This window comes from Stegostoma tigrinum, chromosome 15 (genome assembly GCF_030684315.1).
Source record: "Stegostoma tigrinum isolate sSteTig4 chromosome 15, sSteTig4.hap1, whole genome shotgun sequence".
Classification (NCBI taxonomy): Eukaryota; Metazoa; Chordata; class Chondrichthyes; order Orectolobiformes; family Stegostomatidae; genus Stegostoma; species Stegostoma tigrinum.
The window spans coordinates 67,676,523-67,695,441 of record NC_081368.1 but is presented as its reverse complement, the minus strand read 5'-3'; the positions used below and the strand labels follow the sequence as shown (position 1 = coordinate 67,695,441).

Here is an 18,919-nt window from a genome sequence, read left to right as displayed (position 1 = left end):
TCCTATATTGTTCAGGATGGCTTCCCGTCCTTCACCTGCCACCAGCAACTTATCAATGACCCTGCTGCCCATATTGTATCTCACTCAAGTCTAGCTCAACCATTAGCAGTTGTATTTTCAGTTGCCTGGCCCTTAGGCTGTGCAATTCAGTTCCTAAACTGCTCCACCCGTCCACCTCCCCCTCTTTGTTTAAGGCTATCTTTAAAATCCAACTATTCACCAAACATTTGGTCATTCTTGAAAATATCTTAGCCTTTGTCTGTCTATTAATTTTGCTTCTATTGGGTTTTGTGAACACCTTGGAATATTTATCTCTGTTAAATTGTCAGGTAAATTGTTGTTATGGTTAAATCATCGGACGGGGGCTCAAAAGTCTGAACCACAAGTATCTTTGCATATCTGTCTGAGTTCTATGTAAAATACCATCAAAGAAAATGAATTTGGACATCTGCATACTGTTGTTGTATGTGGTGATTTTTGCATTCCAGTCAAAAATATAATTCCAGCATTCCTACAATGTTGCCGCAAAATCATTTGCACACAGCTCCCAGGAAGGATTTCCTAATGAATTGGGTTTTGTGCATGAATTAGAAGCAGATAACACTTGTCTCAGATTTTTGTACTCACACAGGAAGAGTGAATGCTATTTTACCAAGGGGAGCTTGCAGTTCTCAGGGCACTAGTTAGGATGGGAAGATAATAGGCAAAATTATAATCAGTAAATGTTGTGAATTTCAGTAGCTTGTTACGTGGTAACTGCACGTAATAAACATGCAATGCATGACTACTCTTTTGAATTATCAGGCCAAACCCTAATACATTATGCTAGAGGTGTAGATGAGTCCATTCCCCTAACAGTTCCCTTGTTTATTAAATACTGAGTTAGATGAGTGAAATCATGGTGCAAATATAGGCCAAACAACATAATTTATTAAACAGCTAGCATTTAATTACATAAAGCACATTTATTATTTCAAATTACTTACATCTAAACTCTCTCATTAGAAAGTTTCTCTACTTGTGCTGTGTGTTTGCGTGAGAACAAACATGAAAATAATGTAACCGTGCAGACCTTGAATTTCTATGAGGTGGTGTTGCTTTTCCAGTGTAATCAACCCAAACTTGCACAGCCTGCCCAAAAGATCAAGGGATTTCATGCATAAATCATGTTCAGCGCAAAGAGAATTCCTGAGGTCTTTTGTACAGGTTTCAAACCATAAACGTGACAAACCTGGCTGGCCACAATCCTGGTCAAAATTGAGAGTTTTTGCTGTTTGATAGTACTGTTACAATTAAGCGTTTTTGCACCTTTTTACAGATTTTAATTTTCCTGGTTTACTACAAAACCAGTTATTGGAAATTAATATCGCCAATCAATGGCACTTTATACAGTTTTCATGTCATTTTAAAGATTGGGATATTCACAGATAATGGACTCTGACTGAAAATACCTTTTGCGTTATCCCCATTTGCAGCTATATTATTCAACATCAGACAGGTTATCTCATTTAAATATAAGTTTTTTAAAAATTTAAAAAACAAATTACATTCTAAAACATTGCATAGTAACATTGGCTCATTGCAGATTTTATTTTTGATATGCAGCAGTCTCTACCCAGATGCTTCAGTAAGAGAAACTTGGAAAATTTGGAGAAACGTCGGGCACAATTTGAGTGCGGATCATCAACATTTTTGCTCAATTGTGCACGCATAGAGATTGAAGTGTTCTCCACTGCTGGGATCCCCTGTCAGTCACAATCAAAACACGTGTTGTACAAATACTCTGGCTTGCACCACTTCAAATGCTCCTTGCCGGGAAATCTTTGTCATAATCTGCTGCTGCATCGTTATTACCAAGGATGTTACTGAGAAAGGGCACACTGTTTCACTGACAGGGATTTGGAGAGGCTGGTGGACAAGTTGGCAGATACAAGCTGTATCACTTTTCTTCCAGACCACCAAAAAAAGCTGTGCCACCAGGCACTGCCAGCCTTAAAGCAGGTAACTACCCAGGCTGCAGTGTGAAAAGAAATGGCTCGAAACGTCAAACAAAAAAGGCCTTCTGTGATCTGCAAGGGTAAATGCTACCATTTTCTCTGCACTACTTCACACTCAAGCTAACACGGGCACTGCTTACACCAAGGCATTGATCTTCGACTCTCACTTGTACACAATTTCCCCTGTCAATGGTTCTCATCCACCAGTCCAGTAATCTTTCCAGTGCTCTGCTCTGCACTTGCTGCTCACTCACTCAGGACACCTCATCACCTTTTCTGCTCCTGCATTCTCTTGAACTGCTCTTCCATCAATCCCTCCTTTGTTTCTCTCTGCAGGAAATGGTGCTTCACAATATGGCAGAAAAACAAACGTCATGTGGCAGACATTCAGCTCCTCCGTGGACATATTCTTAACATATTATGCTACTAAGGACTTCTCACTTCATGCAAGCACTTCCTCAGCTTCCTCCACAATGAGAGCTGCCTTTCACCCCATCAGTTCCTGCTCCACTTCTGAGGAAGATACCACAGATCGCTCAGGGGAAGCAGCAACAAGGTTTCCTCCTGCACCTCCACAAGCTCAGAAACTTTCACCTCAGTGTGCTCTCTTGCTTGATTAGCTTCAGGAACACTTCCTAGTGAGCACATTGTTGGTGTGTTTCCACAGTTGGGCAAGGAAGAAATGCTCCAAGTCGCTGGCTCTAGGGCACTGCAGGAGAACCGGCATTAGTAGAAAATGATTCCATGGTTTTATGCACTAACAGTCCATTTTACAAGTGGTAGTGAGGCACTGGTTAAATAAGATTGAATGGTGGAGGAGTCCATCAATGCCATATATCCCATGCTAGCTCTATCTATGTATTTGACTCTCTCCTTGTGCAGATTAGTGGCTGCTGTACAGGCGTACGTTCAGCAGAATGCTCACTCTATGCCCGATATGGATACAGACCTGTTCTCCATTACTTTAACGTTGATGCTCAGCATCAGTGGTAATGAGTTAGGGGGACAAGGATCCTTGACTTTAGTCCAGGATTCCCCTCCTTTCAAGGTGAAAGGGTGGTGCCAGTGAGCATCCAGACATAGGAGGCCCATACCCAGGCCCCTCAGGAGTCTCTTCTCAGGACACTCTCGAGGTTTCAGGACCCACCACATGCACTGTGCTGGTGATCCTGACCCTGTGGAAGATGCAGTTGAGGAGGGTGAGCCTGTACCTGGACAGAACACTTCCAGCACATTCGGGCCCTCAAGCCACTAATGGTGCTGTGCCCAAATCTTCAAGGCCAATAGGCTCCACTGCAGAACAGGCAGGGTGCCAGGCCATGAAGATTCGGAAGTTACCTGCCTATTATCAGCTGTTGGAAGTTCAGAGACTAGAAACTAAGTTAGAAAAAAAAATGACTGAATTCACCAGACCAGACTGAAGGTCACATTGATCAACATCTTCAGAAAATTAAGCAAGAAACAATTGCACAGACAATCAAACAATCCATCATATCTGCAGACCCCAGAACTGCACCTTGACATTTTGGGAGGGCAATGAAGAGTGCACTGTGATGGCACATAGGTGTTGTAGGTGACATTTCATCTTAAGTCCGCTTTCACATTTCTATGTATGTGCTATTATGTAATCGCATATTCTAGCCGGCTGTCATTTTAGCCGTAGGATCTGGTGAAGTGACTGCTTTGCTGCACTTAAGTAGCCTGTTCACTCATTCCAAAGAGGCTTGATGTTAGCACCCAGGCATTGCTCATGTTTGAGAAGCAGCTGAATATGAGCAGATTTTAGACTTCCTTCAATCCTTACATTCATAACTGAAGCCAAAACTTGGCACTTGTATGAAAAGATCACTTAGACCAAAGTCAAAATCAGTAAACCTTGTGATAGGCCCTTGCCTATTCATGTTCCAAAATATAGCCTCTTTTTGTGTGCGGCTATGCCGTCATTCAAAACTGAACACTTCTATTGGAGAGAGGGCTCACCTATGTGATAAACAAGGGAGCACACGCTCACTTGAGGATGATGATGTCCAATACTTCATGAATGTCTAGCTCAGCTTCTTAGTGCATTGCCCTAGAAGGAAAAGTTACAGTCAAAACAGACTTTGTCACTTTGGACATTAGATTGATATTGCCTTAAGGATTACATGCTTATTCAGTAGTTTATGCAAAATTATAGATGCTGATGGCTGACTGATGATTCGACGATCAGAGTAAACTGCTTCGCAAACTGATATTGGCCATAGCTGACTCACTCCACAGCTCTTTGAAACATGCTCACACATGAAACCTTAGATACATGAGCACATTAGAATGTGCATACTCAACTGGAGTGAGTGCCACTCCTTCACTGAAGCCCATCACAACAGACATTGTTGGATGTGACAGAGGCAGATGTTGTAAAGTACTCAAACAGTTGTTAACAGGGATTTTAGTAGCACGACAGGAAAGGTGAAGGAACAGCAAACAAAGAAGGTGCATTTGCTTTTGACACCAAACAGGTACTGCTTGCTTTTGCAATGACAAAGGATGTACATTTACTGAATGATGTCTTCACTTAACTCAGACTTCTTGGAAGCAGGTATCTTGAAGTATTAATTCTGCTTTCTTCCCACTGCCATTTCTTTGAGTTTCTCTGGCAATTTCTGTTTTGTTTAAGAACTCAAGCATCTGCAGTCCTTTGTATTGTTACATCAAATAACCCTTGTCTGTATTAGATTAGGTTAGATTAGATTAGATTTCCTACAGTGTGGAAACAGGCCCTTTGGCCCAACAAGCCCACACCGCCCCTTGAAGCATCCCACCTAGACCCATCCCCCTATAACCCACACACCCCTGAACACTATGGACAATTTAGCATGGCCAACCCACCTAACCTGCACATCTTTAGACTGTGGGAGAAAACCGGTGCACCCTGAGGAAACCCACGCAGACACGGGGAGAATGTGCAAAGTCCACACAGCCAGTCGCCTGAGGCTGGAATTGAAGCCAGGTCCCTGGTGCTGTGAGGCTGCAGTGCTAACCACTGAGCCACCGTGCCATCCACATTTGACCCTTTTTTGTTAATTCCCTCATGGGACATGGATGGTGCTGGCTGGCCAGCATTTATTGTCTTGACCCTAAGCTGCCCTTGGACTGAATGGCTGACTGGCTCAATTCAGAGGGCAGTTGAGAGTTAAAACATTGCTGTGGGTCTGGAGTTACATGTAGGCCAGACCAGCTGAGGATGGAGATCTCCTTCCCTGAAGGGCATTCGGGACACTTTGATTTTTGTTGTCACATGTACTGAGATACAGTGAGAAGTGTTAACAAGATGTAGAGCTGGATGAACACAGCAGGCCAGGCAGCATTAAAGGAGCAGGAAAGCTGAAATTTTGGGTCTGGACCCTTCTTCAGAAATAGAGGAGGAGAAGGAGACTCTGAAATAAATAGAGAGAGGGGGAGGCAATGATGGAAGGTGGATAGAGGAGCAGATAGGTGGAGAGAGGACAGGTATATCCAGGAGGCAGGGATGGAGCCAGTAAAGGTGAGTGTAGGTAGGGAGTTGGGATGGGGGATAACAAGGTGCAGACCTGGATGAACACAGCAGGCCAAGCAGCATCAGAGGAGCAGGAAAGCTGACGTTTTGGGCCTAGACCCTACTACACACAAAAAAAAAGTTGAGGTGGGGGTTGGTCAATTGGGAAGGAGGGGTGGGTGGGTGGAGGGAAGACGGACAGGTCAAGGAGGTGGGGATGAGGCTGTTAGGAAGGAAGTGGGGCTGGGTGGTGGTCAGTGAGGCGAGAGGAGTGAATAGGTGGAAGAGAAGACAGGTCAAGGAGGCAGGGATGAGCTGGGCAGGTCTTGGGATGAGGTCGGGGGTGGGGAGATTTTGAAGCTTGTGAAGTCCAGATTCTCCCACCTATCTGCATTACATACAGATGAGGAAGGACACCACTTTGATTGGGACAACACATCCATCCTCAGGCAAGCCAAACAGAGACACACGCGAGAATTCCTAGAAGCACGGCATTCCAAACAGAACTCCATCAACAAACACATTGATTTGGAGCCCATCTACCACCCTCTGAGAAAAAGAACAGGAAATGACATCACCAACGCAGGAAATGACATCACCAACCCAAGGAAACCTAAACATATAAATAGAAAGCGGGATATAACATCAGCGCTTCACTGGAGGCTCACTGCTGATGTTACCTAGAACGGTGATGAAACGCCTGAAAACGAACCTTCCAGCTCTGCGAGCAAACTCACATCCAAAGAATACAGTGTTACAATCACAGAAATGGTGCAGGGAGTGAGGTCAATATTAACATTTAAGAGACCCGTTCAAACATCTGATGACAATGGGGAAGAAGTTGTTTGTGTGTGTATTCAAACTTTTATATCTTCTGCCAAACGGAAGAGAGTGGAGGAGGGGGAAGAAGAGGGGAAATGGGGTGGGGGAGGTCTTTGATTATTTTGAATGTTTTCCCAATGCAGTGGGTAGTATAGTGGGAGTTTATGGATGTAAGGCTGGTTTGTATGAAGGACTGGGCTGTGTTCATGACTCTCTGTAATTTCTTACAGTTACCATACCACTTGTGATACATCCATATCGGTTGCTTTCTGTGGTGCATCTTTTAAAATTGATAAGTCCTTGATGATATGCTGAATTTCCCTCAGCGTCCTGAGTACAGATATTGCTGTGCTTTCTTGGCCAATGCATTGACATGGGTGGATCAGGACAGATTGTTGGTGATCATGGCTCGCAGGATCCCGTCATTCTTGACCATCTTCGTCTCAGTGCCATTAATATAGACAGGGACGTGGCCTCCATTCTGCTGCCTGAAGTCATGACCAGCTCATTCATTTTGCTTACACTGAGAGAGAGAGTGTGTTGTCTTTACACTGTGCCTGTAAGCACTCAATCACTTTCCTGTAATTCTGTCTTGTCATTGTTTGAGATCCAACCTATAACCGTGGTGTCGTCAGCAAACTTGTAAATGGAGTTGGGGCAGAATTTGGCCAAATAGTCATGAGTGTATAAGCAGTATAGTAAGGAGTAGAGAACACAGCCTTGAGGCACGTAGGTGTTGAGGATTATTATGGAGGAGGTGTTGTCACCGATTCAGGAAGTCAAGGATCCAGTTATCCCGGTTGTGGTGGTGCGGACCTGAGACCTAAGTCTTGGAGTTTGGAGACTGTGGGATTGAAGGCACAGCTGTAGTCAATGATTAGGAGCCTGACATAGCTATGCTTGTTATCCAGATGTTCCAGGGATGAGTGTAGGGCCAGGGAGATGGTGTCAACTGTGGAGCTGGTGAGACGGTGGGTGAATTGCAAAGGATCAAGGAAAGTTGGTAGGCTGGAGTTAATGTGAGCCGTGACTAACCTCTCAAAGCGTTTTATAATTATGGAGGTCAGAGCCACTAGTCGGTAGTCATTGACGCACATTACACAATTTTTCTTAGCAACTGGATGATGGTGGTCTTCTTGAAGCAGGTGGGGACTTCAGATCATAGTACGGAGAGAATGAAGATGTCTACGAATACTCCTGCCAGCTGGTCCGCACAGGATCTGAGTGCATGCCCAGGGACTCCATCTGTACCAGTCAGTTTCCCTGGGTTCATTCTCAGGAAGGTCAATCTGATATCTGCAATGGGTTCAGTGGGTACAGGTGCATCCAAGGGTGTGTGGATAGGCAATATTGTTTCACTGCCCTCCTGCTCAAACAGAGCACCAAATGCATTGAGCTCACTGGGGAAGGGTTTATTATTGCCCGCATTTCTGTTAGACTTTGCTTTGTAGCCAGTTAAGTTGTGTAAGCCTTGCCATGTCTATGTGTTTGGTCTGGTTCTCAAGCATAGATTGGTATTGCCTCTTGGCATCTCTGATGGCCTTGCGAAGATCATACCTGGATTTCTTGTATAGGTTGGGGCCACCCGAGTTGAATGCCCAGACCTGGTCTTCAGTAGGGAGTGGTTCTCCCAGTTCTGCCATGGTTTCAGGTTGGGAAACATTCTGATCAACTTCTTCGGCATACAGTCAACTACACTCTTAGTAATGAAGTTTGTGATGGTCCTGGCATATTCGTTTAGATTGGCTGCTGAATTCTTGAATATGGACCAGTCCAAAACTCTGGAGCAGATGGGACTTGAACCCAGGTTTTTTGACTCAGAGGTAGGGGCATTAACACTGTGGCACAAGAGCCCATCTCTAATCTCTTATTGTTCATGCCTTATTGATTTACACCTGTGATGATCACTGCAGTGAACCTGCTGAAACTGGGCTAATGCTTTTGCCTTAAAATATACCCTGAATGTTCTTATTTTAATGTGGATACACAAGGCAATTAAATAATTAAACACAGATAAAAGTCCACTTTTATCACAACATTGATGGCTGAATTGTGCTGGCACTTATAAAACAGTTAATGTTTACCTTTCTTCTGGGAATTCTACAGCCTTCTGGACTCTGGTGAATTTAACAACTTTAAAATTGTTTATTCTTCCTCCATCTGTCCTGTATATGTTTCTTTTTGCTTTATTTTTGTTGACTTGCTTTTTTCTTTATTCCTTCATATTGTATTCTGATGGCTTCAATGTAGCCATTTGTACTTCATCTGAACACAACATCTGTTTGTTTGCAGTGTCCAGAGTCACTCTATTTATATTCCGCACCATGTAAACATTTATTAATTAACTCTCCTATCCTCCACCATACCATAGACCTCCTCTTTTGTTCCTCCTGTCCCCATCACCTAATCCATTCTGTTGGCTTAAAAATCTGACATTTCTGTCTTTCTTCAGTTCTAATGAAGCTCACAGTCCTAAAATATTCTCTCCACAGACGCTGCCTAATCTACAGTGTGACCGCCTTTTATTGTTCTTACTGCAGCTTTACTTCTGCTTTATTTTGCTTTAATTTTATCTGTTCTCTTCATTGTCACAGGGAATGACAATTAAACCACTTGTAGAGTTATTGGAAGTGAAACGAACAAGTCAAGCACCTCCGACTGTAAGTGAACAGATTCATATTCGGGTAAGTGGTAATTACAATGTCTGCATGTGTTAGCATAACATCAAACCTGTGGTATTTCTTCCCACTGTTGTGAGTTCTAACTTCATTTCATTTTAGCAGATTGCATTTCAGTGCATTTTGACTTTATTTCAGTCCTTTGTTTGCAGTTGAGAAGGCTATTATATAATTCGTAAAGTCCTGTGCATGCTTCCTGGTATGGATTCATGTGATATCACCCCATATTAGTTCAACAAGGATTGTCAATTGCTCAACATCTATATTTGACAATGAAACATCTGGGTCATCTCAACAGATTTCATGTACGTTTCATTTGCTTGTTCACTGATAATTAGGTCACTAGGTTCTTTGAAGCAGGGGGCTTAACTCATTCGATCTCAAACATTCAAATGAGGCATAAATTGCTACACACTTGTAGGATACCGTTGCCTTAACCTGGCACTAATGGGATAGTGACAACCTGTGACTATGGAAAGCACCCTTACCACAACTCTAACTTTGGCAAGAGCCTACTGCCAGGTGCTCAGAATGCCCACCCTTCTTTCTTCTACCTTTAGAAATACAACTTGGTGTCTAGGAGCCCAATTGTGATTTTAGTTCAGCACTGAGCAGTCCCATGGGTGACAGATACCTAGACAGACCAGTAAAGGTAAATTTTACTGTGATTGTTCTGAGGCCCAGACAGGTAGGAGCAGACTGCTTGGTCCTGCAAAATTAACCTAGATCACTGCTGCCCTTGAACCTGCTCCCTCTCCATCAACTTTGCAATTGCTTACCATCACACACACGCACCTCTCAGCATGCTCCCGTCCTTCCTGCACATGTCTGTTGGTGGTCGGTGCAGTCACAAAGCGTCATAGAGCTGTACAGAATGGAAGCAGAACCTTTGGTCCACTCATCCATGCCGACCAGATATCCTAAATTAATCTAGTCCCATTTGGCCCATATCATTTTAAAGCCTTCGTATGTACCCGTCCAGATGCCTTTTAAATGTTGTAATTATACCAGCCTCCACCACCTCCTCTGGCATTTTATTCCACACACACATCACCCTTTTTGTGAAAAGTTACCCCTTAGATCCCTTTTAATACTTTTCCCTCTTACCTTAAACATACGACCTCTAGTTTTGGACTCTCCTACCCTGGCAAAAACACTTTGGCTATTCACCATATTTGTGCCTGTCATGATTTTATAAACCTCTGTCAGGTCACCCCTCAGCCCCCCACTCTCGAGGGAAAATAACCCCAGTCTATTCAGTCTTTCCCCATATCTTAAAACCTCTGGCCCTGGCAACATCCTTGTAAATCCTTTTTGCGCCCTTTCAAGTTTCACAACATCTTGCCTTGGCAGGCTACTTCGGGGTGCCCATTTGGTAACCTGCAGATTGCCAGCCTGGTGTTCAGGAGGTCGGAACCTCTAGGCTTGAGCCTGTCTGTCTTTGCTGCTGACTGGCACACACCAGGAATCAGAGAGCCAGGCCACTGAAAGGCAGCACTCCCTCATATCTCACAACAACCCAGGCAAAAGTCTTAGTACAAAATCTCCCTTGTGTAATTTGGGGATAAATGTCATTTAATTAAATAAGGTAACAAAGGATGTCATTGACACGGTAATTTTATGTTGTTATGTCTCATGCTCTATTTGAAATAAGCAAACAAGCGTGACTGACTCATCAGTCCTTCTCCTCTGTTTCTCTAACCTTGCTGCCTTTTGCTTGCTTATGAGGCAGGAATAGCAAAATCTTGAATAAAGTAAACATTTATAATGCATAATATCCTACTTCTATCTCCCTAGCCCTCTGACTTCACACAGTTGTGGGTACATATGCTCATACACATGTGTGCACATGCTTTCTCATGCACACAGATTCATTTATAAAAGTACAAGATTACTCACACATCTAGTTACGAGACTATAAATGGGACAATATGTAATCACCACACACTATGTAATTGTCATGGCACATTCTTGTTTCTCCAGTATTAACCTGCATGAATGACTGGGACCAGCTGAAGAGAAGGTACAAGTTTCACATGTGTTAATGAGTCATCAAAATAACCTGTTTTGAAATGTTAAAACTCCTACATTACAGTGTTGGTGGTGTCTAGCAAACACAGCAACATTCTTTGTGTCCAGCGTTGCCGCTATAGAAATGATGGACAGTAAAACCTAAGGTACTAGTCTATCCTCACTGTCCAACAGCAATAGACCTGCCTGGATTCAGTGGTCACTGTCAACACTCAAAGTGGTAATCAGCAACAGCAAGCTGGTGTCGAGCCTCCTAGCTGCTCCAGATATACCTACAAATAAGGTTGGGTAATGCTACCTGATGTATCCAAATGAATGTATCTAAACCCAATTCTGTATCATTTCAGCACAATACAGTTGCTGAATTCCTTTTCTCAAAATACTGGCATGGGTATGTCAGATTCCTCATGGCATGAGATAGAAGATAGTTATGGCAAATATTTAACAAAAATGATTTTGTAAAATGTGTTTCTGCAGTTCTTGGATCATTTGTTGGCTGGAATCGAAGACATCTGTGGACATTGGGGCCAATATTATTGGAAAGACAGGTATATGACTCCTCAATCAATATGTATATGTGGGTGAAGTATATGTACATCTGGATATGTGTCCTTGTGTGTGTCCTTGTGTAGGTGTTGCTATGTCTGTATTTATGTTTGAAATATATATTTGGGGTCGGTTTGATGTGTCTGTGTGTGTATTCATGTGTGAAATATATATTCATGTGTGTGTCTGCGTATGAAATATATATTCGTGTGTATGTGTTGTTGTGTGTGAATGCGTTTGTGTGTGTCTATGAGTGAAATACTTATTCGTGCATGTGTTTGTATATGTGTATGTGTATGGATGAAGTGTATGTTTCTCTGATTGAATTAGTGTGCATGTATATTTAATAAAATATCGTATGTGTTCATTTGTGTGTTTGGGTATGCATATGTGCATGTGGATGGTGTGTGTGTGTGTGTTGGAAGACTGGCAAAATGGTGCAGGAAGACAAGGATTATATGAAAACTTCCTGCCTTCATGCTGTGTTGACAGCAAGAGGAAAAGGCATCAGCTGGCCCAATTTGAGCCCAATGGAGCCACTCTTCCTGCCACACTGACATTTGATGAGCAGGTGGAGTCTGGGCTTGTGTAGATCACCTGCTGAGCATCAATGGTCTTTGAGTTGTACCTTTATCATTTATAGGCCAGTTGCCTGGTGGTAATGGCAACCCCTGTGGTAACAGAGTCACCTGTCTTCAGTACAGCCCCTTTATCCCCCATCTTCCCATTACTGGGAGTTGCTTGACTGACCCCATTGATCCCACATGCAACGTGCCTAACTTTGAAGGTGCATGACCATGATCTCAACTTACAGAAGCACCACTAGCTATGGCACATCTGAACTACTGGCTGTCCGATTGGCTACAGCTAGCAGAAAGATACCCTGGGTCTCACCATCTAGGTACGAGACTGTAAATGGGACAATATGTAATCACCACACAGAGTACGGTCACTTTTTCCAATGTCCACTGAAGACATTAGGAATCAACAACATTGCAATGGGGACCAGACTCACTCACAGACTAGATGAAGGATCTGATTGAGCAAGTTGAATTTAAAGCCAAGCGTAACTTGCATGTTTTTGTTTTCTTAAGGCCAGTCTACAAAGTACCAGATTTTGACTTCAAAGCATCTCATGCTAGGATATGAACTCATAGCCTCTAGTTTAGCAACTTAATTTCATAACCACTTCACAACCCTTGATATTAGTCTCAGAGTACACAATATATGCTATTATATGCAATATATGCCATATATTATATTAATATATATATTTGTGTGTGTGTGTACACCTATATGTATCATTCAGACATATAAGAAGCAATTGAACATTTACAGTTATTCAGTTGAACTACTGCCCTGCCACCTCTCTAAGGATATCCTCAAGAATTATTTTTAAGATCGATTATCAGTGTATGCATAAACTTTAAAATTTTGGTTGACAAGTGTAGGACAAAACACATTGTGTAATATTTGTGGTGTTATTTTAGTGGCAGTGTCTGTCCAATTCAGTTAAGCAGTTGCTTTCATGTGCAGATCAACTCTCAAAATACACAGTGGCAGCAGATAGATCCGACCCCAAAAGGTCCAAATCTCCCAGGAAAATTCACGCATGGGGACAAGCATTGTACAAAGTGTCCCTGTAACTAAAATGGAAGGATGTCAAGGAACCCCTTCTCTAGTTAGAGATTGGTTCTCTCCCAAGTTTGCTGCTGGTAGATTGAAAAGGATTGGCGGTGGAGGGAGGAAAGATCACTTTGAACTTGTCAACAATGGACCACTCAATTAATTCAGATTCAATAAAATGTTAAGTCATCAAGATAATGAATTCATTGTAAATGAATGTGGAATCTCTAGCTCGAGGCTGCATAATGGCTTCTGTAATTGGAAAACATGTAGCAGATCCTACTGTAATAAACACTGTCCAATTGTTAAATTTTAATTTGGGATTGAAATCCACAATTCAGTAAACCATGTTGTTATTGCCTGGTTGAAACATTCAAGCCTTGTGGAAGTGCCCTGGAAATGCAATGGATGTGACCTCCGTAGTCTGTAGAAGCGTTTTAAGGTGATGGATTTTCATATTATAAGTGTACATAAGTAAGTATGTATTTTGGACAGTGACATATATGTTGCCTTGTTCCAACTATGTGGTGTCCAGGAAATTATTGCTTTATTTGTGTGTTGCGGCTTTAAGTTTAATGGATAGTTGAAAATTATTGGAGGATATTTATTCTAATTTTGCTTCAGTTTGAGTCCAAATATTCCATATATCAAAGAAGTACAAAATATGATATCATTCACATGATGGTATCACTGAGTAAGTCAGGTGTTGTGAATGAAAATGTAATCCTAAAAGTCAATTGATAACCCCACAAATGAAAATAAGTAGGTCTTGCAAAAGAACATTTATTTTGATCTCTGATGCATGTGCTAAGCATCAGTTGACATCGGGCTCAGTATCAGCCCTAGAGATACTTGGGTGGTTTGAAACTCACCAGGGTCAAGAAAGGCAGTTTAGCAGGAATTGAAGGGACTATGAAATTGAAACAAGGAGCTACATCAGTGAAATGGTTTTGCTAACAGGGCACCTCATGAGTGTGTGTTTTCACTCCTTTAGAAGTGATACTGGGTGTCATTTGTGCCACCTTGGACTGGATTGACTCTGATGTGACCCTCTGTGGTGTCAGCCTTCCAAGCTGCATTGGGACAGCTCATAGACCAGAGATGAGGAAAAATAGCTGTCCCAGGAACAGCAGCAGGAGGAGCAGGAGCAACTCAAGCAGGGGCAAAACCAGCAGGAGCAGGAACAACACCAGTAGGAGAAGGAGCAACACAAGCATGGGAAAAACCAGCAGGAGCAGGAGCAACACCAGTAGGAGCAGGAGCAACACAAGCAGAGGGAAAAGCAGCAGGAACAGACATGACACTGGCTGGAAAAGATGAAACACCAGCAGAAGAAGGTGTAACACCAGCAGGAACATGATCAAGAGCAACAACAGCACAAACAATACCAGTTGGTGCTGAAGTAACACCAGCGGGACCAGGAGCAATACCAGCAGAAACAGGAACAATGCTGTCAGCAGCAAGACCAGCAGGAGCAGTGCAAGCAGTGCCAGCAGGACCAAGACCAGCAGGAACCTGAGCAAGAATAACAGGAGCAGGAGCAATACCAGCAGGAGTAGGAGGAACACCAGCAGGAACAGGAGCAAGACCAGCAGAAGCAATACCAGCAGGTTTCTCTCCAGTCGCAAGTATCTCCATAGGGTAACACAAGTGAACACAGTACTCCACCTGAACCTGGTGATACTCACATGGTAATGACTGCATAATTTTCAGCATCATTTACAACTCTTTGCATACTAATGCAGACTGGGTCTTCAAATGGAAAAAAACTTGGACAAGTAAGCTTGGGCTTTTAAGTGACAAGTAACATTCGCACCATATATGCACCAGGCAGTGATGATCTCCAAAAATAAAGAGAATTGAACCACTCTCCCTTACCATTGCTGAATTTCCCACCATCAATTTGCTGGGATCGGTAACTAGCTTAGCCATGTAAATACTGTGGCAACAAGAGCAGGTTGGAGTCTAGGAGCTCTGTGATGAGTAATTCACTTCCTAATTCCTCAAAGCCTGAACATTATCTCAAGGTCAGGAGTGTGATTGAAAAATACTGCCCATCTGTCTGGATGAGCACAGCTCACAGAATACAGAAGAGGCTTGACAGTATTCTGGACAAAACTGTTGACTGACATCCTATTTACTACATTAAAGATTCACTGACTCCTACACTGTAATGTGCACTATCTACAAGCTGCACTGCGGATTCTCACTGAAGAGTCTTCAACAATATGTATCAAACCCATGGACTCCACCACTAAGAAAGTGAGGATGGTAGATATATGGGAAGACCATCACCTGCAAGGTCCCCTCCAAGACATGTACCATCCTGACTTTAAACTGTATCACCATTTATTCGCTGTCCTTTCTTTACCACATTGTGGGTGCATCTACACCTCACGGACTGGACAGTTCAAAAAGGCAGCTCACTGTCACCATCTGAAGGTAAATTTGGGATGAAATAAATGTAAGTCTCACCAATGATGCACACGTTCTGTGAACAAATGCCAGAATGATCTTGGGCAGTCACTGATTGAAGGTATGCTGCAAATATTTGCCTTCAGACCAAGCTGGAGTTTTTAAACAATCAAATGATTTCTTATCAGTTGTAGGTAACCATGAGGTGATTACCTGGGAAGGAAGTTGCTGTCATTTCTTCCTTCTATCTGAGTCAGGGATCCATAAATAGTTGTATTCCAAGGAGAGTCATAAGGGACATGGCTACTGCCAGAGCTGTGAGAAACACTGCAGAAACAGAGCAGCAGAAATCATTGGGCTTACATTTCACCTCCAGTGATCCCTTCCTCAGACCCCACAGATGCTGAGCTTTTCCAGCAATTTGTGTTTTTATCCCAGATTTCTAGCATCCGCAGTTATTTCAGTGTTTAGGAATCATTGGAGTTGCTGAATGTAAGATTCCTGCTCCTTGACAGATCTCAGAGTGCCCTCTAGTGTCCAGGACAGTCATGCTCCATTGTGTTTTGGCACAAAGCAGTGTTGCGGAGAGGATCAGAACTGCAGAAAGAAGGAGCTGGGGATAACTGCATCCTCAGAGGTAAAGGAACAGAGGAGCAACAGGAGGTAGGGGAAATCCTGATCTAGCTAATATCACTGCAGTCTCTTATTTGCCTGCCAGAGGTAACTGTGACAAATCTATTCAGGCACAGTTCAGCCAGCCTGAGGAGAGATGATGCGCAGATTCATGGGAGAGCAGTCAGTCTCTGATACCCACTGAGCAGCATGGGTAACAGTGCTAGATGACTGGATAAATAATTGGATATTAGAGACTTGGAATAAAGTTCACACTGAAGCACAAAGATAAACATTGACGTAGAGTTAAAACTTTGAGATCTTTGACCTCCCTTGAGAGGCAATATATTATTTTTCTTTCTGTACTCCCAGGTGGTGTTACACCTGTATCTTCAGCAAAACTATCGATACAGCAACTCAGTCACTTGTTCTGACCGTTTCAGTGCTTATTGTTAAATTTGGGGTCCAGTGGGGATCCTACCCCAGTTGCATTGTGTGGAGGGGCTGATACACAGTCACTGAACTGAGGTCAGTGGAGCTGTCAGCTTGTGCAGAGTTCCCAAGTGCAGAAGCCCATTGTCCATCTTTCTTCTCAAAGCCCAACTATACGTCTTAACGGCTCATCAAGAGCTGGAGAGAATCCTGCTGCATTTCAATGTGACAGTGAACAAAACAAGGCATTCCTGAACCTGTTAAAAGCTGGCAGACTGGCTGTGTAGGTCATGGGTAGAGGGGGCGGGTGGTGCATTCATTCAGTTGCCGGCCACAATCGATGCTTCATGGAAAAGGCCTAAAACCTCATGGCACTCTGTTCGAGTTGGATTCCACCAATCGAGCTCTTAGAACGGGTAAGGCCCCCAGAGACGCTGACGGAACCACGTAAGTTTTCTGCTGATGCTCAAGTATTGTTGTTGCTATCTCCTATCCCCAAAAAACAAGAATGAGCATTTTGAGCAAAGCTTGTTGTGTTGTGCACTCTCTGACAGGGGACTCTTCACCGTGGTTTCAGTACCCACCTCCCACCATTGCTCACTTACAGTGGACCACATTCCAATCTGGCTGCTTGTCTTTGAGGCCCCAACAAAGGCTGAGTTACTGGAGGAAGTGCGTGGATCATGTGATGGTTCTTCCTCAGTGCGACTGCCCTCCTGTGAGGGTGCCTCCCAGACTAGACTCTGATCGCCCTGTCAGAAATAGAAGACATGAAGTGGAACTAACACTGTGAAGGGGTTCAAAGTCATTAATGTAACAAGTGATCACACTTCAGCTGCCTGTGACCATTCAACATCAGTGTGTTAGTGAGTCATTTGGCAGATTTATTTCCAAGTCTGCCATCAGGTATTACATGCCACCAGGTTATAGCCCAACAGGTTTATTTGAAAATGCAAGCTTTCAGACTCTTACTCCTTCTTTAATAGCTTGTGATTTCAAATAAACCTGTTGGACTATGACCTAGAGTTGTGTTATTTCTGATCTTGTCCACCCCAGTCCAACACCAGAACCTTGACATCATGTCATTGGGTATGTGAGAGACCCCCTAATCTGTATCTCTGATGGCATGAACTCTGCTCCACCCTCTTTATATTTACCTCTATGTTGGTCAGGTTGGAGATGACTGGACAGTCATTCTTGATTCTACACATCTCCATAGAGTCTTGCAAGCTGCACAGCATGTGTGAAATAGAATGGTTGAGAGAATGGCAACCATTGGGGACGGCATGCATGGGAATTAGCAATAAGGTGAAGGAAACTGTGAGTGTTGGCTTTTCAGATTAGATCAGATTCCCTACAGTGTAGAAACAAGCCCTTCGTCCCAACAAGTCCACACCGCCCCTTGGAGCATCCCACCCAGACCCATCCCCTGAAAGCCTGCACACCCCTGAACACTATGGGCAATTTAGCATGGCCAATCTACCTAGCCTGCACATCTTTGGACTATGGGAGGAAACCAGAGCACCCAGAAGAAACCCACGCAGACAAGGGGAGAATGTGCAAACTCCGCACAGACAGGTGCCCGAAGCTGAAGTTGAACCTGGGCCCCTGGCGCTGTGAGGCTACAGAGCTAACCACTGAGCCACTGTGCCGCCCTGAAGGCATGATGAGGTGCCTCAATAGGGAGGACTAAGTAGAACTGCAAGGAGTGTTGCCCCATGGAGTGTTGTCAAGGAGTAAGGTGGGAGAGTCAAAGTGAATACAACATACAACTGATCTGTTCCAAGGGAAGGCCGCTGGACCTGAAACATTAACTCTGCTTTCTCTCCACGCTACCAGACCTGCCGAGCTTTCTCAGGCAATTTCCTGCTTTTGTTTCATACGGCTCACCTTTCCTACCCTGCAGAGACCATCGAACCACTTTTTCATGATACTCATGAGGAAGACGCCACACTCTTGCTACTTACCTCATTCACAGCTTCTTCTGCCTGAGCCATTATCTCCCTCCTGCGACTGACAGTCCACAGCATGAACTCCCCAAGATAGGACTTCGGGTGGAGCTTGGGTGGAAGGCTGGACAATGCGCGTGACAGGACAGATTTTCCACCTTCAGTCCCCATCAGCACTGCTGTTGTCTCTGTGCTGACAGTTGTAGAATGGATCCATTAGACCCTTGCAGGGTTTGTTTCAGTCATGACAGCTAAACAGCCATTTGCAAGTCACAATCACACCCGCCTTCTTCAGTT

General features: G+C 43.6%; 1 protein-coding gene across 2 annotated transcripts in view; it reads left to right on the top strand.

The window, feature by feature from the left end:
• LOC125459043 (sodium/hydrogen exchanger 2-like) overlaps positions 1-18,919 on the top strand; it is a 140,953-nt gene that overhangs the window by 71,619 nt on the left and 50,415 nt on the right. For both annotated transcript variants that reach the window (XM_048544959.2, XM_048544960.2), the window contains exons 6-7: positions 8,928-9,017; positions 11,520-11,590. In XM_048544959.2, coding sequence (XP_048400916.1) covers positions 8,928-9,017; positions 11,520-11,590 — 161 coding nt within the window. The remainder of the gene's footprint in view (positions 1-8,927; positions 9,018-11,519; positions 11,591-18,919) is intronic.